This window comes from Erpetoichthys calabaricus, chromosome 4, assembly GCF_900747795.2.
Source record: "Erpetoichthys calabaricus chromosome 4, fErpCal1.3, whole genome shotgun sequence".
In the NCBI taxonomy this organism is placed as follows: domain Eukaryota; kingdom Metazoa; phylum Chordata; class Cladistia; order Polypteriformes; family Polypteridae; genus Erpetoichthys; species Erpetoichthys calabaricus.
In genome coordinates, this window is record NC_041397.2 from 272,159,417 (window position 1) to 272,181,160 (window position 21,744).

At 36.1% G+C, this 21,744-nt stretch overlaps 1 protein-coding gene across 2 annotated transcripts in view; it reads right to left on the reverse strand.

The window, feature by feature from the left end:
* Nucleotides 1–2,045: 2,045 nt before the first annotated feature.
* si:ch211-214p13.9 (cell surface glycoprotein CD200 receptor 1-A) overlaps nt 2,046–21,744 on the reverse strand; it is a 78,667-nt gene continuing 58,968 nt past the window's right edge. For both annotated transcript variants that reach the window (XM_028800806.2, XM_028800805.2), the window contains 5 exons: nt 21,290–21,613; nt 14,328–14,603; nt 8,837–8,945; nt 6,494–6,560; nt 2,046–2,684 (listed from right to left, as the gene is read on the reverse strand). In XM_028800806.2, the coding sequence (XP_028656639.1) occupies nt 2,598–2,684; nt 6,494–6,560; nt 8,837–8,945; nt 14,328–14,603; nt 21,290–21,613 (863 nt within the window). In that variant the 3' untranslated portion in view covers nt 2,046–2,597. The remainder of the gene's footprint in view (nt 2,685–6,493; nt 6,561–8,836; nt 8,946–14,327; nt 14,604–21,289; nt 21,614–21,744) is intronic.

The window sequence follows — 21,744 nt, forward strand, 5'->3', positions numbered from 1 at the left end:
TGTGAAGGAAAACTCCAATTTCCATGATGCCCTGCTGGAATTCGGGGCACCTCCATGCTGCCAGAAGGGCTCCATCTAGTGGCGTGGAGGTATTGGCCGGGATGAATGGCCGGCCATATCTCACACTGTTCATTTTTCAACTAATACATTATCCATCCATCCATCTATTTTCCAACCCGCCATATCCTAACACAGGGTCACAGGGGTCTGCTGGAGCCAGTCCCAGCCAACACAGGGCACAAGGCAGGAACCAATCCCGGGCAGGGCACCAACCCACCACAGGACACAAACACACACACAGCACACACTAGGGACAATTCAGGATTGCCAGTGCACCTAACCTGCATGTCCTTGGACTGTGGGAGGAAACCAGAGCACCCGGAGGAAACCCACGCAGACACGGGGAGAACATGCAAACTCCACGCAGGGAGGACCCGGGAAGCGAACCCATGTCTTCTAACTGTGAGGCAGAAGCGCTACCACTGCACCACCATGCCACCATTAATACATGATATTATTGCAAATTCAAAATTTCATTATTTTTTTCAAATACTGTACATCACATGTATCTAAAGATACATTAGAATAAAGATCAAATCTTGATATTTCCACATGTTAAAAAAGAAAAAAAGCTTTTAATGGGGTCTACAAACTTTTTCAGATAAATGCATATTTTTTTCTTGAAGAGGTCCATTTGACATGATCCTGAATACTACTGGAGACATTATATGCATTGTGTGACTGATTAAAGGGTCCCCGTGACCCCTTGAACCCTCAGACCAGACGTCAGACACCAGATAAAAGTCAATATGAATATTTATTATAATAATAAATGCACAAAGCACCCTCCACTCCACTATATTCCAATAAATCAATAATTTAATAAACAATCAATACAATCCTCCACTCCCAGACGTGTTGCCACCCTTCCACCCAGCTCAGCTCACTCGTCTGGGGTTTCCCAGAGTCCTTTATAGTCCCTGACCTGAAGTGGTTCCATCCCAACAATCCGTAAGTCCTCATCACTTCCGGGTCAGCTTAAAAGTCCTTTTCTTCAACCTGGAAGCATGTCATTCCTTCCTGGCATGTGATCATGACGCACTTCCGGGTTATAGGGCACGTAGCCTTCTGTAAGCCTTCCTACAGCGGCTCCTGGTGGTCCCCATGGTATTCAGCAGGGTTGTTTATAACAACTGCAATGTCCATAATGCCTTGCTGGAATTTGGGGACTTTCCATGCTGCTGGGAGAGCTCCATCTGGCGGCCTGGAGGTGTGGACCGGAATATTTAGCCGGCCATCCCTCACAATTGTCATATATTATAAAACATTTTTATTGCTGTAATCTTTATTGCGAGGTTTGCACAATTCATTTCACAGCTGGGTACAGTTTCTTTATTTTTACCCTGCTGTTTTTGGTTGCATGCATTATCCTTTAACACTTTCATACACAATTTTGTCATGGAGTAATGTTGCATTCTCAGAATTTCCTTGGGAAAAATCATCTTTATAGTGGCTTGTCATATTATGTCTGCTATGGAAGGGAAAGTACATTAGCAGAATCTAGGCCTCTACTAACACAACAGGTAACAAGAATGCTTAAAACTTGTCAATGGACTACAGGGACAAAATGTGAGACATTCTGTAAGTTTAGATTTGAACTGAGGAAGTCTCATGAAGTGATCTACTTGTATGAAGATAGTTAATAATTTAAGTTTACCATCAGTTTTGGAGCAGGTTTAGGGTGCACTAAGAAGGTCGGCATTACAAAAAGTGAGCTGTGTCTCAAGTTTGCAAATTTATAGGTATGAGAAACCTGGACAAATATACTGGAGTGTTGGAGAGAACAGATTTAAATGCTAGTTTTTGAACTTTGAATGTGATTTGATCTCAAACAGGAAACCAAGGTAGACAAATCACATACACCTCTTGTAATCTATAGATTTTTAATAGTGAAAAAACATTGGGAGAATTTCAGTAGTCCAAGTAAGAGGTAATAATAGTAGGGCAGAACACTGTTTATAATAAGCACACAGAGAGTAAGGGAATGTTATTATATAATGAGTTTAATAAACTTTTTAAATTAATAATTACATTTGGTATAAGTATATACAGTACATTTATAAAAGGAAGATAACATTGCTTTCCTTGAAAAGCAAGGTTTACAGACCCCCCTTCCATTTTTAGTAAATAATAAATTGCACAGATATGTAATTAACTTAGTATTTCCAAAATAAAATTGACTGTTTCAAATTGAGAAGAAATTAGCCCACTTGCATAATGCAAGTGATGATTGTATGCATAATTATGACATTATTACATTTAGAGTCATTCATAAAGACAATGGTAAAGATCTACAAAGGCACCAAAGTAACGCATAGTGTGAGCTACTGTATAATATAGTTTGCTAGCCGCAACACATTTGATGTAAATAACATGCATTCCATCCCTCAGGAACACAAACAATCTGCAGGTGGCAGGACCTAGTACAGTGGAGAAACTGCTTCTCCTCTTCCATCCAAAAAGCACCACTTTTCTGAGAAGCAATCACATCACTTTTCCATATGGCAGCTTTGACAAACCTTGTATTGCAAACAGACTTAAACATTACACAACTCAGCAGATGAATTGTAGATGGAGTTCACTCTTTCCACATAACTTGCATATGGCTCCAGTTCATCCACTTCCTATGAATAAAACAAAATCATCTCTTTAAAGACATACTGTGTTTGGTTTTTTTTTCTGCACTTATATCTAGGCACATGTTTCAACATATAATCCTCAAATATAAGTATGGTATATTAATATCACCCGATGTGTCACTGTGATCTCTTAAGTAGAGTAATGAGGAATTTTGGTGAATTAGAGTCTTTCACTGAATAGTTGTCTCCTATGTCTATCCTGCACTATATTACTGTAATGTAGTGAAGCTTAGTTTGCAAAATATATGTATCTACATCTGAAATCATATGCAGTACGAGTAAGATAACAGTAATAGTATATGGTTTATAATTTAAAGCCAATATAAGTTAAATTTTAATTTTTGTTCCTTCCAAAAACTTTTATTAATGCTGCATAATGTTTACTCAGTTGACAATCTCCTTTGAGGCTAATAATGGGCTAGAAGTGAAGGTAATACCAATATTTACTGTCTATCAGTAAGACAGAAATATGAGAGGGAAACAGGTACAGCAGTTATGGCTATCCCATTTTATTCTCTTGCTGGCCTTCTGTGGTGACATGGCTCATTGTGGTCAAGTTATTTCTCTGTATCTTAAAACAGGATTTAGAAATGGATATGTTGTCTTCAGTGACTGACCCAGCATTAGACCATTATTATATTCTGCCAACAACATTGAGACATCTCCTGATCCTCTTCTTTCGCAGGCTGACTGAGCATATCCTAAATCAAGGCATTGCTGTATAGTTTTCAAACACCACTCTGATGGAAAAAAAAGCTCTACTGGAAATCAGGAAAACAGTAGAAAAGATTATATGTACCATTCTCCTCACCACAGAGCCACTGACGGCATATCAAGTATCAAAGATCTTCACTGTTCTGGACACTGCCTTCTTACCTGCTTTGGGCATCATATACTGTACTGTTTAATCTCAGGAGTCAAAGATCTGTGAACCCACAGTATCAACTTCAACAACAGATGAATCCCCTCGAAAATAAGATTTGTTGCCAAGGCCATTCATGTTAGCATATCCCAAGCGTATGACCCACCTAGCCATATAAATAAGTAACAATCCCTGGAATTTCTTAAGCTTGTAAATACACTTTCTATGTTCAACTGTGGAACTTGCTTTAGTAAATTCTCTTTTTATTTCTTTAAATTATTCTCTATAATGTTAATATAGAGAAAGCTCTACTGAGCACATCAGCTGTCCAACAGTGACACATTCTGATATTTGCAGAAAACATTTTTGCCATCATTCCTCAGGGATTCCAAAGTCTTCTCATGTCTCTCTTTTGTTTTTTTCTTATCATAAAACATATAAAAAGTGTAGATATAGTTCTATGCATATATTTTACAGTGTAGTTTATGTTGGGCAGTGTGTTGGTATTTAATACTGTGTTTTTGTAAGGGCAAAGAAAAAACTGCCTGCCTGTCAAACTAGGACTCCCTGACTTCATTTGTACCAGTACGATTAAATTATAATTAGAGAATGAGATCATTTATGCCATTTGACTTTATATTTTGTTCTCTGATAACAGTTTGTATATAAAAAAGTCTTTTTTTATCTAGATGTTTACTTAAGACTGTTACCTAATCTTTATGCTGATTGGTGCAAATTAAAATATTTTTTAAATGTATTATGTAAACGCACCTAAATGAAAAGACTCTGTTAAATGTCTCCAGTCTGCCATGTTGCATTAAACAACCGCACATGGGACAACATCAACAACAACATTTATTTATACAGCACATTTTCATACAAACAATGTAGCTCAAAGTGCTTTACATAATGAAGAAAGAGAAAAAAGACAAAACAAATAAGAATTAAAATTAGGGAACACTAATTAACATGGAATAAAAGTAAGGTCCGATGGCCAGGGAGGACAGAAAAAACAAAAAAAAAAAACTCCAGATGGCTGGAGAAAGAAAATAAAATCTGCAGGGGTTCCGAGGCCACGAGACCACCCAGCCCCCTCTAGGCATTCTACCTAACATAAATGACCTCACAATCAGTCCTCCTTGTATCCAGTTCATGTAAATATGTTGCAGTTTATTTATAATAATGACTGAAGACTCTTCTTTATCTACCAAGTTTTTTCCACAATAGTTTTATGTAATCAGGGGTAGGTTTTGGAAAAAAACACGTAATATTAGATTTTTAATAAAGTTAATTCAAAGAAAGCATTAAGATTGGTTGAAGAGAAGTGCAACTGGTAGCTTAAGGAGCATGAGGCCTAGCCTTATAGCTGTTTTTGCCCAATGATTGGTCTATCCCAGTCCAAGAACTACACTAATGGGGATGGGACTGGAGGAGGAAAAGAAAAAAAGGAGAGAGGGGGAGAGATGGGAAAGGAAAAAAAGAGAGGAGACAGTCTTGCCAACCAGGAGAAAGAAAAGCCCTAGAAAAAGACTGAAATGAAAAGAAAGACAAAAAAAAAATTCAGGATGACAAAATGTAAGTACTCATCACACAAAAGGTCATTTTCAAAGAGAAAGTGTATAAAACAAAAGCAAGGAAAAAAAATAACCAGTAGGTTGACAGTGTAGGTGAGCATAAGAACTAAAATGAAGTGTTACACAAAGTTTACAAAGAAAACAGAGAGAGAGATTAAAAAATGAAGATTCGCTGGTGGAAGAACAGAGTGTATCAGTGGGTTGAAGACACGGGAGGTTTGAAGATGTGGGTTCGACTATGAGAACTGTTGGGTAGCGTGGTATTTTCTGATGGTGTAAGACACAGAGTTTGGAGGAGCTATGTGTGATAAAATGAGAGATGAGTAAACTGAGTTGGAGCAAGGCATATAAGTAAGAAGTCTATTAGTTTATTTTCTCATTTGGCTTGAGGTACAACCTCAAGTGAAGGGGACAATTCTGTTTTTGTTTTGTGGCCATCATACTCTCAGGCTATGATTGCGGCCCCCAACAAAATATGTGTAACCAGAACTGAGTGGGTTTTTCTATATTATTGTGAATATTTTGTGTCCCATGGTGTTTATTAAATTCTAAATATAACTGTATTATTGTAAAATTTGGATATATTGTAACATTTTCATATCTAGTGCAGCTATTAGAAGTATTTAACTAGTAAGCTTTTCTTGTTCCAAAACGTTTGGTATATTGTTACTGTGTTGGGTAACACCATATCAAATACCATAAAATATGTGAGGATGGGAAAGTGAATGTCATTGTGAATAACAGAGGTGAGACACCATATTAAAGAACTCAGGGTCCTGTCCCTTATATATCTAAAAAGGGGTACAATTGTTCCATTTATATAATAATACTATATTTGTAACAGTGTATGCCATGCTTAGTCTATAACCTAAAATATTCCTTATATAAAAAATTGAAATGGATATCATCCTGCCCAGGTATGTTGCCCACCCTATGCCAGGTGTCACCTATAACCCTGAATTGGATAAAGAAGGAAACAATTTTCCATTTGAATAAATGATTTAAAAGAGGCTGAAGTTCAGAAGTGATGAGTTACACAGGTTGATTATAACTTTATACAATGTAATAGTATAACAAACTGTATATAAAATGAATGAAAGTTTCATTACCAAAGAATACAGTGCAAGATTGAATGAGGATTGAATTTCAACCCTTTATTTTTAACTTTATACACAACCCTTCAAATGTGGTTCTATATTCTGCAACACCTAAGTAGGATAAAAGCACATTAAATGTTTACAAGTGTCCACTCATATAATATATAATTCTTATATCTTACATTGTACTCTTAAGAGGTGAACAAAGCTTTAGCATTATTGCTATCTCACTAATAGAAATAATGTAACAAAATTGTTTACCGTAATTTTACTGGGGATAGCAACAGCAGGAGGAGTTGGTGCAGGCATGGTGGCTTTGGTACAGTTTCTGTATGATCAAGAAGGACACATAATCAGATTAGAATACGCAAGCACAAAGTTGACTAGCCCCATAGAACTTTGGTAGCAGATACACTTATGCACATTTTTTCCTTCCTTTGTTATGGACAATTCATGACTTACACAAAATTTAATATTGATTTGCCACTCTAATTCACATCAGCCAGGCCATTCCACAAAATCCCACCCCTCCAAATATCTAAATCATTCTTTACATAAGCAAGTTTAAGAATAGGAACACAGAGTCATTAGATGGTACCCTAACCTCTTCTAGGACTGGGACATTTTTGTGGTGGGAGTGTGATGGGAGCTGATCCTTGGCAATATCTTGTATATGCACCTGATAGGGTTACTGTTGGAAAAAATATTTTAATAATCCTTTAGGATTATGGACTTTTAGGCTCATAAGGCTTTTCTGACTGTGCTAACATTGTTTTTTTTCTTAGAAATGATGCCATATGTAACAAATGTGATTTATACTGAGTTTTGCTTTAAAGATATCAGACACTTCTGTTGGAAGCAGTCTCTGTCCTTAAGTCTCAGCAATAACAATATGTTGCATTTTTCATAAGTTCACCCTCTTTTACCCTTTTAAGAAAATGTTCTTACCTATAATTTGGATGCTATCAACTATATGCTAAAATGTTCTTGTATATTGATATCTATAAAAGCTTTGTCCACACAGGAGTTGATAGCATTTCTGTGATTATACAGCAAGAACAGAAAGCTTGCTTGTTGTGATCCCGAGGTTTTTTTCTTAAATATTTTCTTATATAATTCCTGGAGTCCTGAGAGCCTTTATATTCTATTGAAGAAGTGAACCAGAGATCAAGAGGAATTTGGGATCAACTGTTGTTTTCCGTTTACCCATGACAAATTGGGATGAGGGGAGGAGTCATACAAAGAAGAATTCATTAACTACACTAATGACAGACTTTGCTAAATTAAAGAGATCCTTACCTGGAACAGGAATACCAGAACTCACTGTAAACCTGGTAGCCACATAATAAGGCTCAGTTGGAAAAAGACAGGTGAAACTCTCCATAAGAAGGAGGAAGAAGTTTGGGTGCACTGCCAGCAAGGTTATAGGCCAAAATGGGATGAATCTAAACATACTAGACCTTGGCAAAGGAAACTGGTTTATGAAATGTAGAAAACTACTACAACTATTACTACTACTACTACTACAACTGTGACTAATAATAATAATAAAATAATAGTAATAATAATAATAATAAAAAACAGAAAATAGGAAAAGGAATTACCCCTAACGTTGCGCCACGGCGTGTGGTTCGTTTATTTGACAGCATGTAGATCGGGGTAATTACATTCACGGCATTCGAAGTCTGTGTCACAATCTGATAGGGGCATCGCCTCTGGCGCTGACGTCCTTGGTTCGATTCCCGAGAGGGAGTGCAGTGGAGTTTGTACGCCTGATGAGCTCAGAATGAGGGCGAAGCACGTGTCGCGTACTCTTTGCATTTATTTGACAGTAAACTATTTTAACCATGTATATATATATATATATATATATATATATATATATATATATATATATGACTGCCTAATTGTCCTCATGGTTATTCTACTGGCTTAGTAATAAACTGTCTTTTATTGATTTACTATTTTTCTTTTAAAATCAACTTATTTTAATCTGCACACCAAGCAAGGTTTGTGTTTTAAGTCTCACTTTACTGGACAGATTGTTGTGATTCTGCTTTTTCTGTGCAAACACCAGCACTGAGGGGTCACACAGCACATGCTTGACGTACTCACTTTGAATGCCAATTATTTTACCCTCATGGCTGCTTGGGTGGAAACTGATGACTTTGGATACAGAACCACTACAAGATGTTTGTCATCTTTGGTGGGCATAAATGTATATCTGTACAAATATTTCTGGAATTTATTGATTCCAAATCCTGTTTTTCAGAAGGGTTAGATGTTCCATTTCTCTCAATGTGCATGATGTGAATGCTACTGGGGTTTGTAGCATTTTAATCTATCAAAAAAAGTTGTAGTCAAGTTTCATCTGTTTCTGGATGTCCAGTACTTTTGTACTTTGCTATGCAGTAAGATTTTTGTTTTTATTTATGGAATGATATGTTGCAATTAGTGTCTGCTTTGATGGAATCTGCATCTTCATGATAGGCTGTACTAATTGATTATTTTATTGCTTTTCAAAATACAGTAATGAAGAAAATATCGTACCACTAGGCACAAACAGTGATGCTGTACATTAAAAAAGAATAAATCATAGCTTACCTAAAATGAGATAAATGCTTTCTTATAAAATAAAATGATGTTGCAATAATAAGACAAATAAGGAGAATAACACCAGGAATAGCAATCCAGAAAATCCAGGAGTCAGGACCTGCAATATATAAATACTCAAGTTAGTACAGAAGTAAATTAGTATTACTGGTATTTATATTTTTATATAATGAACTGTAAAGCAGTTGATTTTATATTATTATTTTAAAAGCCACATACAGGCTTCTAATGAACTGCTGGTTTGAAAGTTTTTATGTTGCGTATTTTATAGAATTTGTTTTAGCTTATAGATTTCTCCAAAGCTTACTCATGAAGAGAAGCTGGATTCCATTTAAAAGATGGTTGCCTCATTAGAAACAGAAAAAAACTCAATGCTGTTGTAGGACAAAGCAGGCATTGCCCATTCTTTTAGGCTTCACTGGCACACCAGGCCTGTTATGAAAGCAGGCCAGTGGAATGAGAAACAGCCTTTACTTCAAGAAGGGAACTTCAGCATCTATACTCTTGTGCCAGAAAGAGTAATGCTTTTTGCTATGAAGTTGTAGAAGACACATCAAAGGGCCTAGCAACAGACAGCAATCTGAGAAAGCAGCATCACAGAACACTACAAACAAAGGATCATGCAGCAAGGAGAGAGAAGGCACTCTAATGCAAGAAGAATCCCCCACTTGAGCCCTGAGCAACAACAAAGTAATAACTCCATACAATATAGAACATCCTCCTTAAAGACTTGGTATTGTAAAACTATTTATCTGTGCCAAGATAAATCAGAACTCTAAATAGCAAGAAAACTGACAGCTTTTCTGAGTGTTATATATTTTTCTGTCCAGTCTGTCTGCATCCTGTCTTATATGTCGACATACATATGTAGTTACCATATATCTATATACAGTACATTGTGTTTATCAATAAATTATATTATTCTGTTTCTTAAACAAGCATGCTTTAGTTACCTTGATGTAATTCTGAAGGCTGGAGACCCCTTCCTACAACAGAGGAGGTAAGGTAAAGAAAGTAGGAGCCTTGCCAAATTATTTGGTTAATTACCAGTATTGCTGTAGGCAAACTTTTAATTAACTAACCAAGTTAAAATTCATTGTTCCATTTTCTACATTTATTGGCACCCCCTTGGTGGGTACCTCATTGATTATTAATTATCAATTCCTACACTGTCTTGTTTCCCAAGAATTGAATATTGGTATGGACCAGGTCATTATAAAGCAGATTTATTGCTGTATACTTTTAAAACATTCATCAATGTAAGTTTTATACAACCTTAGAATATAAGAGTTGATAAATGAGAGGAAACAGTTGAGCCCATCAATTTCATTTGGTCAATTAATAGGCAGGTTATTAGGATAACAGTACAAACCGAAAGTCTGATTTTTTGATATCCTCCAGAGTCAATCTGTACATTTTCTGACTCTGGTAAACGGAATACAGGATTATGAAATGCTTTCAAAGCAGGGAACATTCCAATCACAGGACACACTCGAACACACACTCACATTTTTTTTAATATTTTAAATCGTTTTTAAATAAAAATTTATGTGAACAAAAGGACAGTGTGCACATTTAATAGTGACAGTTATAGGGCCTGGAAAGCCCTGAGACAATTAAAAATTGTCAGTAATGTAGCATGTCTTTTGAATATTGGAGAACATGAATTGACCCAGAATCTGAACACAGTGAGACAACATTTGTATATCATTCTGCCAAGGTGTTTTATAAATAATTTCAACCTTTGTTAGGAATTTTAGGCAATAGCTTGAAAAGCACTTAAAAGTACAGGGTCAAATATTAGATTCTGCAAAGGCCAATATTTTCCTTACATTCTAAAACTTCATGGAGGTGCATGCATTGTGATAGATTAACATAAGTACTTTATGTCCTTAATTATAGAAGAAAGCCAAAACAAACAAAGACAGAAAGTATACATCCACTGAATGCAGTCAAACAAAGATCTATCTACAAGTTAATTGGTAAGTGGCAGCAACATTAGATAATGAAACATGTGTGATACTTTGTGCCTTCAGTCAATGGGCACCGGCAACTTTTGGGGTATAGTGTTGTTTGTAACTGAGATCAACCAGTGGCACGTGAGGAGACACAGTCAGTTGCTCATTGTCCAAACTGTCCATTTTTATTAATGTGCAAAAGTGCAAGCAAATAAATAATAAATAAATAATAAAATCATAATAAATAAAATTTCCATTAAATAAAAACACACAAACAGTATGAGAGAGTGTCAAAACTTAGCGATTCTTACTTCTAATATCAGCGCGTCCTAAAGGGTATACTCCAGACATGCACACCTGTAACACTCTCGCACACAGCTCTGTCACAGTCCTGCCTCTGCTACCCATCCTCCTCAAGATATAGGGCAAAAATCCCAGAAACGCCCCCACACAGCTCCATTCTCACAATGCCTGTGTAACATATCTTTCACTGCTACTCAGAAAATGTTCAGTAGATCTGGACCATGCTGTAAAAATGGTTCCTCCACTCCAGAACACCAACTCCATCCCTTGCACAGCTCATACTCTATCCCTTTGGCTCAAGGTTATTATAGTTTTGCCTTTTTATATTAGTTTTAATTTCTATATTTTTCTGATCTTACTTGGAAAATCAGTTTAGTTTTAGTTTTTCTTCATCTTGTATTTTTAGTTTTAGTTTAGTTTTTATTTCACAAAGACATTTCTATTTTATTTTTATATCTATTAGTTTCAGTTTTAGTCTCTGTAATTATGGCATGGAGCTCCTATGGAGTTTAGTTTTGTGTCACAATCAGACAGAACTGTACACTTAATAGATTTGGATACGAGTTTAATGTTAGTGGAAGCTTACTACACTAAATGGTTTAATATCTGGTTTTATTTTTGTCTGATAAAAACAAGCATAATCAAAACTAGATACCGAATATGAAACATTTTACACAATTTTATAATTTTAAAAATATTTTCTCATGAAAATTACGGGGGCTTAAGAAGAACAGGGCTCTTAGACTTGAATCAGTGCACAGACCCCACCTAGCTGGGAAACAAAGAAAAACAAGCATGTAGTGTCAAGCTTAGGGGCAGTGAGACTTGAGTAGCCAACATAAAGGACTTTAAACCCATAATGAGCAGAGCAAGAGCAAGTAATAGGAGTACAGACAGACATAAAACGACAGAGACAGCATCTGAGATTAAGAACAATCTCAGGTATACTGTACATTATACATAAGGTATACATTATCTAAACCTGTTTATCCAGAGCAGGATCACAGGAAACCTGGAGCCTACCCAAGCAGGTTTGGATGTAAGGCAGGAAAAATCCCTGGTATGCAATATGTATGATAAGGCTGATGTTAAGAACAAAAAGAATATGATATTTCAACTATCTATTTTGAGAGACAAAAACATTGAAAAAAGGGAGACAAATATTTTAAAATATAATTCTGCTAATGGATTACTTTCACAATATCAGTTATTTTGAGTTGTGAATATGAGCTAAAAAAGATAAATTAATAAATATAGAATAAATACAATAGCCCATAAGTATGTTTTGTTTTTCATCACTTGGCAGACTCTCTTCGCCTACCTACCTTTGTTTGTATCGCTTCATTTTTAAACGATGTTTTGAAAGCAAAAGTGATTGGTCAGCAACAATATGCTGATCTTGTATGATGACCTAGTCAGTCTCTCAATCAGTGCCGTTTTATTTTCCAAAATCGGGAGTGGTCTCCTCTAAACTTTCTTGTATACTCAGATATAGGGATGGATATTTGAGGAGTAAACCGCAAGACAATGATTATATTTTTATATTATGTACATCAAGGAACCATCGACAACAAATCAAATCAAATTAATAATATATTGAACAATTATTATAAAAATAAAGTTGAATAAATTGGACTCTGCAGCTGCATGAATAAAAAAAAAATCGAGTATGTGTTCAGGTAAAGTACCACTTCCGGGATGGGTTTGGCCCAAAAGTTAATACAGATCTACAATTGTGGTGTTATAACCACATGCCGAATTTCATCCATCTATCTAGTTGAGTTTGAGTTACAGTGTTTACACACACACAGACACACACACGCACGCACACACAATTCCAAAAAAACAGTATTTTTGGACTCTGGGAGGTCTGTAACGTCAAGATTCATTAAAATATCGAGGTCGATTTTTTTCATGATTACTATACTTTCTCTATACTTTGTATATGAGGAAGTTAAAATGATTTCTACTGTGCGAAGTGGCAGGTGAATTGCTGTCAACAAAAAGTAGTCACCTGAGAAATAAACTGAAACGCTACTCACTCGTTATTTTTCTATCCATATGGTAAACGTTTCGTTGACCAGCACATTCTGATTTCAGCCGTTTGAATTAACATCTTGATATAAAACAAGCGCAAAGAAAGGCGGCAAGTAAATCGCTTTCTATTTCACAGGCTTTACGCACCCGCATTCAGCTCACTCTGTCACTGCAAATGCTGTGTGAACAGCCGCCCTCCGTCACCAGCCGCCGTTCACTTGGATGAATATGTGTGGGCGGCTCGTGGTGGATGACTTTCTGTTTTAGAGTTAAAGGGTTAAAGACTAACGGCAATAATATTAATTCAAAAACGAAAACTAAAAATATTTTAGTAAATTATTATTGTATTTCACTTAGTCTTTCCAGCTACTTTAATAATTTCGTTTAGTTTTAGTTTTTCATTTCGGTTTTGTTAATCATTTTATTTTAGTTTACGAAAATGTTTTTTTAATAATAGTTTCAGTTTTGATTTTAGTTTTCGTTATCTATAATAACCTTGCTTTGGCTCTTATGATGCTTACTACTCCTGCTCTTTTGCAGCTCTTAACCTACATTTTAAATTGTAGAGATAATTAGCACTTACCCCTCTGTCAATTTCACGAGCGCACAAAGTTGCACATCAGCTAACCCTAATAAACGGGTTTAGCTGTCTCATTACTTTGAGCTTGTGGCACGGGGTATAACAACATTGTGCTGCCCTAATTTATCATGTATTTAATAAAACTAAGACAGTCAGAATATACAAAAACTGAAGTTTGATGTTAAAATTGTGGCTGTTGTCTTCCTCTATTAAAGGGTTCCTTGAGCAATTTGATAGTCCAGATATTTATTGGGGCAAATGGTGAGGCTGGGTAAAATGAAGAGACTAACCATTTATGGTGGGATCACACATAGGAATACTATGTCAGGATGCAAGACACAATGTTTTTTTTTTTTTTTAACAACAGCCCTTTCTATAAATAACCAATAAATTTCCCAGAAGCAAATCTCGACCATTCATTTCTAAAATAATAATAGTAATGATATTTTTTGAGTGGTAGTTTGATCTCCATTTTCCCTAAACATTATTGAACTTCAAGTACAAATTCAGAATTCTTAATTGGCAACACACTTTATTTTTATTTAACAACAATAAAATGCTTTGGAGTCTGTCTTCAAAAATTATTTCAGTAATATTCTCCAACCTTTATGTTCTGGAACTGTGAAATTCCTACTCTGTGTTCGGTTCCATGTCTTGTGCTCCACTTTGCAAAAAATATCTTCTAGTGATGCGTTAGCAGGTATAATGATCCAGCTTTTCACTGAAATGGTACCGTTGAAATCTGCAGAATTCTTCTGAGTGGAGTCGTCCCCAGTTGTCCAGGAAATGTTTGCCGCTGGTTTCCCATTAGATGCTTGACAAACAAGCTTGACCGTCCCGTCAGACAAACGCTCAACATTTGTATATATACTTGGAGAGACTGGAAGATAAATAAAAATAAATAAGCATACATGTTCAGAGTAACATTTTCATTTATTTAATATATTTGATGCTGTTAATATATCTATGGTATTTTTTTGTATGTATTTTAGCGCTACTAGAAGTAAAAGCACTGATGACACTGTCTCCCCACAAAATAGTAAAGGTAATTACTCATGCAACGTTTACTGACTCAGAAGAGACAGGTTATTAAGAATGATAATGACCAGGTGTGGTGGAGTTATTTCTAGCATATAAGATGATAAATATAGTGTTTATCTTTATTTATAACCTGGACAAAGCAAATGTAATATTACCGTTTCAGGAGGCATGTTTTACTTTATTGATAAGAGCAGAGGTGCTTTAATGTTTACCTAACCAACTCCCCCAGTCTTTAGGACTGACTCGGAATGTGAAATTTATGATGAGGGGGCATGGAGCACGAGACCAGCTTTGCAATGGTGGCTATGTTTGGACTTAGAGTCTATAAGCCATCCACTGCAGGAAAGCCACTAACTGCCTAAACAAAGCATCTGGGGGACAGATTGTACCTGAGTGCCTTCATTGGTATCTGGCCCAGAAAGGGGCAGATAAAATAATTTTGTTGGTCTAAAGTACGGTTGTTTATAATTGGTATTGAATTGAATGCCATTCTGCACTATGACTCCCCATTGGTTTGTGTTTTGTGGTAAGATTATTATTAAGTTGGTAACCTTGTCTTTTCTTTCTTTCTTTCTCACCATCTGGCCATGAAGAGAGGACCATTATGAAGACAATTCTATCTCGGCAGCCATACTAATTCTTTTGGTCTAAAATATAGCTGTTTTTTATTAATTTTGAATCGGAGGCCATTCTGTACTATGACACCCCATTGGAATGTTAAAGGTCTTGTCAAAGTCAGATTCTCAAAGCCAGTTCAGGTTGTTCAGCGTTCGCATCTTGGCTTCCCCAGTCACCCCATAAGATTAAAAGAAAAGATGGTCTTATTGTCTCATCTGGTGCTTGAGTGAGAAGTGAGAGGGAGAAATGGGATGTACTCGTAGCACCAACTGTCAAGGTCAAATTTATGAATCCAGTTCAGGATGGAAAAAATACTTTTATTAACAGACGCACAAATTTACCCAGTACCACAAAAGAGATGACTGAATTACAGCTGTAAGAAGTATGTGATCTGTCTGCATCTCATGTCCTTGCAAGATACTGATAAACAGAGCCTCAGAGTCAGAATTCTGCTACATTAGATTACACTGGTTCTCTTATGAATACTTAACCTTGCAGAGAAGTAGCATCAGGACTGGGTCAAACATCAAGATGCTTAAATTGAAGTGCCTTCTAAGAGTGCTAAAGGCAAACGATAACATTTAAAAAAAACATAAGTCATTGAAAATAATCAATATAAAACCAATAAGTGAAAATCATTTAACAGTAAAAATCAGCTCTCACAGACTCAATCATGATCTTAAGGGGGAAAGAGTGCTCTCATATCTCACCTCCATAAGGGTAGAGTTAGTATGTTTGAAGGAGGGAGGAGCAGTTATAGATGAGCATGTGCTGGTCAGATTTTTTATTCTAATGGTAATAACGAAACCAGAAGTATAGTAATTATACTTTGCAAAACATCCACTGATGTAGTGCCTGACACTGAGGGGAAATATATTAGTAGAGTTGTGAGTCTTTACAAATAAAAATTTTTTTTTTCTGAATTATATTTACCAAGAATAGATGATAGAGAATTCATGCATAAGGTTCTTGCATTAGTTGTCACTTTGAGCAGTTATAATCTTATAATGGCTGGTGCTTTTCATTTTTTGTAATGAATCTAGAATTAGATAGATATTCAGCAATTGCAACCGTAAGATCTAAAACTATGATGTTAATTTTACAATTTTTAGGATTATAATCTATCTACCCCTTTAGATTTTCATATCTGAACTTGAAAGAATACTGTTCGTTTTCACTAGTGCATAACAGTTACTAGAACTGATTACTTTTTATCAATAATAATTTATTATCCTTTATTAAATCTTGTAAGCTTGAAGCTGTTGTTATCTCAGGCCATGTACTATTTATTTTGGATCACAAGTTATGATAAAAAAAAATCCAACTCACAACTATGTGACTTAATCCATTAATGTTAGGGAGGCAGCAAGTATTAAGATGCCAATTAGGCACAAGCAACTGTAGGAGCAGACAAGACAGTAAGAAATTATCTATCAGCAGATATTTAGTAAGCAAGATTTTCTAGATTGAACAGTGCTTAGCGGGCAGGAAAGTAGAGCAGTTAAGAGGACGACAGCATAAGGAATCATTAATACAAAGGAATACAAACGGAGTGAGTGGAGAGCTTTAAGTAAAGAAACAGAGGAGCTCAGAGTTAGGAGAACAGAAAGAGAAAAGTAAAAACCTAACAGAAGAACAAACAGCAGGTTGTTGAGGGGGAGAATATTATAGGAGCTTAAGGGGTAAAAAGGTGTAAAATAACTAGCAGTTCTTTAATCAATTTTGTTTGGCTTAAATTTTTATATTTACTACAAAACGTTGCACAGTTTTAGTAACCCAAAGACAATTTTAATAATGAGTCCAGTGCAATACAAGTAGAGAACCAGTTTTCTATGAGGGCTAAATCTGCAGGAGATGCCAGCTGATCCAGCACCTCTAGCTCAGGGTCACTGAACTTGGTGGAGGAGTTGCCTGGCTTGCGTTGTAGTAGAGAACTGGCCGACCTGTACCAGGTGTCCTTCTTACATAGTATGCACACCTAAAGAGGCATGGGAGTGGATTCCAGACCAGAAAGGTAGAGATAGGTGGGTCATAGTCACAAGCCACAAGGTAAAGGGTGCATACTGTCCAGGGACATAAACCCCAGAATAAGAAGTGTCAAACCATTTTCAGGTTCTTGTAGAGTTGGATGGTGTCTCTGAAATGATATGCAGGCACGTGGAACCCCAATGAGCCACCTCAAAAACAGTTCCCAGAATGAGAATGGTAGTGATAGTTAGGGACTAAATCATTAGGGGGATTGAAGCACAGGTTTGCCCCAGAGACCGAGAGTTTTGCATGGTGTGTTGCCTTCTGGGTGTACAGTTGAGAGACCTCCAAGGGTGAAAAGGCTCTTGGCCAGACTGGGGGTGGATCCAGTTGTCATTATCCATGTTGGAACAAATGACATACATAAGGGTAGTCTGTCAGTTCTGCGATCCACATTTAAAGAGATAGGTGCCAGGATAAGGAGAAGAACTGACAAGGCAGTCTTCTCTGAAGTTATATCTGTGCCACTTGCCAGTCCAAGTAAGATTAAGATATGAAGGCTTAATGCGTGGTTCAGATCTTAGTGTAGTGTAGAATGGAATATGTTTATGTGACATTGGGACTCCTTTAGGAACAGATGAGAACTGTCCCGCCACAACGGGTTACATCTGAACTGGAGGGGCACCAATGTGTTTAAACTAGGGCATTGGAGGGTAGAGAGCTTAGGACAGGCCATATTTAGAAATGTACATGGAGGAACAAATAATAGTGTAAAAATAAAAATACATAGTAATGCAAATTCTTACCCAACATTTAAATGCAAAAGTAAAATAAATAACACATTAAAAATAGCTGTTGTTAATGCTAGAAGTACTATAAATAAAACAAGAGAGTTGCAGTTGTATGTAGTGGAGCATAATTATGATTTCATAGCAATAACAAAAACCTAGCTAAATAACAAAAAAATGGATGAGCATAAAATAGAAGGATACATATTTTTAGGAAGGATAGAAAGAACAGAAAAGGAGGTGGGTTTGCTGTTTATGTCAAACAGAATTTAAATGTAAGTCCTATTCAGTTGGATGATTAGCCACACTTAGAGAGGACATGTGACTTCACCTGGAAAGCATTAGGGAAAGAAGTCTTATTTTACAGGGGGATATTATAGTCATGGGAGACTTTAACTACCCGAACATTAATTGAGATAACCTTGCAAAAAGCGGAGTATGACTGTATGTTAAAGCACCCATTTTGTAATAATCAGGATAGAATTGAAGGTGTAGAGGTGATTAAACCACTAGGATCAAGTGACCATAATATAATACAGTTCTCAGTGTTTTGAAAGACTAAAACTGTTAAGTTTAACTTTGGTAGAGGAAATTTTGAGCAGATGTACAAAATTTAAGTAGGATTGATGGGAATAAGCTTTTAAGTGTGGATACAGTTAGTAAGAAATTTAAAAAATCTGCAGTGGGATAGCAAAGAGTTGAAAAAGAAGCTGCAAAGGAAAAAAAAACAGTTGTATAAGACTAATAATTCCACTGTAAATCGTAGGGTGTATGAGAACATGAGGGTAACCATTAAGAAGGATATTAGGCATGCTAACATGCATTTAGAGAGGAATAGAGCAGATAAGGCGAAAGATGACCCAAAAGATTCTTTCAGTATTTTAGTAGTAAAAGGACAGTCAAGGAAGAGGTGAAGTGCATCAGGAATAGTAAAGGGGAACAGAAAGTGAAATAGCAAATGCTCTGAACTTGCATCTTTCTAGTCTTCACAAGTGAACAATTAGATAACCTCCCAACAGTAAAAAAGATGTACTGAGTGATTTAGAAAGGGAGAAGTAATGCTTAAATTAAATAGGCTGAAATCAAACAAATCTCCAGGACCAGATAATATTTACCCTGAAGTTCTTAAGTAGTTTAGCGACTATATATATAAAGCCTTGTCACATATTTTTAGGAAGTCACTGTGCACTGGGGAAGGACTGAAAAATGGTAAATATTATCCCGGTATATAAAAAGGGTGACCAGGCAGAACTATAGACCAGTAAGCTTAATGTGCATCACAGAAAAATGAATGGAAGGAATTGTTAAAGATAAGATTGAGCAGCACATGGCAAGAACACGAGTTTTACTGAACAGTGAGCGTGGGTTCAGAAGAGGGAGGTCATGTTTTACCAACATGCTGGAATTCTATGAGGAAGCAGAAAAATGGTATGATCAAAGCATATGATATTTATCTTGACTTTCATAATGCATTTGATAAGGTACGCTCCAACGTTAAATGTTGGCACTGTTTCTAATCGTGTTCAGCTCTTATGGGAGAGCGTCCCTTGCATGGGGAGAAGAGCATGTGGCCGTGATATCTCTGCCAAAAACATTAAACATTACTCCTTAACAATCTTTAGATGATAATGTCTGCTGAACAAACAGGTATCGCTAGCTAAGCGGAGGCAAGGTACACTCCAACATGTGGTGAGAGGTAGAGCGACTCAAACGGAGGCTAGCGCATGAGTGAGGTTGGCCCCAACCGGCTCCCTACTCCTGAGGTCCTGCCTCCCTCTCCCCTTAGCCCTTAGCCTGTCTTTTAGATTCATGTGAATAAATCAGTACCTAACCCGAACTATGATACTTAGCGTGATGCAAGAAGTCACAAAATCAACCAGAATGTTTAAGCAAATTATAGAAAAAACCCAAGCTAAATCCATTAAGTAGTTCTCTTGTGAAAAGCGGACAGACCTGCAGACAGACAGACATTGGGTTTTACTGTATATAGAGAAAGATGAAGATCCACTGTAGATTTGTGCTTTCTTAATATAGCTCTCTAAGTTGAATTGGGGATGAGTTTCATGGATTGACTTTGGAACAAACCGTTGCTTTTGCTTTGTTTTTATTGGATTGTGTTTAGTTCTTTAAAATAATAAAAATAACAATTAAGATATGATTGTTAAAAGTCTTATATTTCAAATTAAGTCTCTGTTAGCAGATACCGGGACTGGCCAAAATAGTACCATGATTTGGAAGTTCTTTTCTGCTTGATAACATTAATCATTACCAAAACAAAGATTAGTTTTCTTTTGTATTTTGATGAGACTGTCACAATATACAGTATGTTTGCTAGCTAAAGGTACAGCACTGAAGGATAATTTTAAAAAAGTGGACATATGGTATAAGCAAACCCTTCTTCAAAAAGCATGCAGGGAATAAATTCAATATATAGGTAAAGCTAATTGGAAATTCATATGTAATCAATACTGAGAAGATAAAACATTAGAGCAGGTCATTTGTTAAAGAAAAACTTAAGAAGTTACAGAAGAATTTCAATAAAAAATGTTTCTGTCAACCAAAATTCCTCCATAGATCTGGAATAGGTTGATTAGCAATAGCAACAAGCATGTGTTTGCAATTAGTGTATTACACTTAATAGAGTTGCATTTTATTATTTAATATAAAGGACATGTACCTTTTTGCACAAAATATTTGTGATGGATGATATTGTTCGTGATGTAATAGACATAAACACATAAAGGACGTTTTCAACATTTTGTTACTGTAAAGCTGCTAAAAGACTGTATGTGGACGTGGTAAGTGCCGTGCTGTGCACAAACAGAGGAAGGTGGTTTGGACATATAGGACAAAAGGCAGAGGGTAATTGGGTAAAATGCTGAGGGGTGAGCCAAGAGAGAAACCAAGAAACATGTAATTGGAGGAGATGTCTGATGATATTAAAAGACAGTGGAGAGTGGGAGAAAACAATTTGGATCAACCTGGGTAAATCTGGAAAATGACCATTAAGCCAAAGATTATGGTGATTACTGATAATGTTCCTGTAAAGATACTTATAAAACTGTAACAGTCCTTTTCAAGATTTTCTATTATTGATTTCAGTAATAAAGAATTAATTTAGATAACATTTAGAAATGACACTGTGTCTTACCAGTAGCATTTAAATAAAGATGTTCTTTCCAGGCACCCCCATTGTAAACAACTTCACACTTGTAAATTCCTTCATATTTAAATTCCAGCTCTGGGATGTGCAGGTAAAACTGCTCTTCAGTATTATTTCTTCCTATTTTACTTTTAACTTGTCTTCTATCCTTACAGCTGTCTTCAGGTGGGTCTTTTTTGCTCTTTGCAAGACGGCAAGAATTTCCAACATATGGTTCAATTTCCCATATCACATGCAAAATGTCTTTATTAGTGAAATTACCACATGTCAGATCAATTGATTTGCCCATCTCAACATCCATATGATATATGGCTGTAATGAAATAAGTAAAAACAGAAATTATGTATATATTTCAATACATAACTGCAGTTATTTTTTTATTTGCTAGGATTTAGAGAGTGCATTATGACACTGCACTTACCCACTTACTTACCTTTATTTTC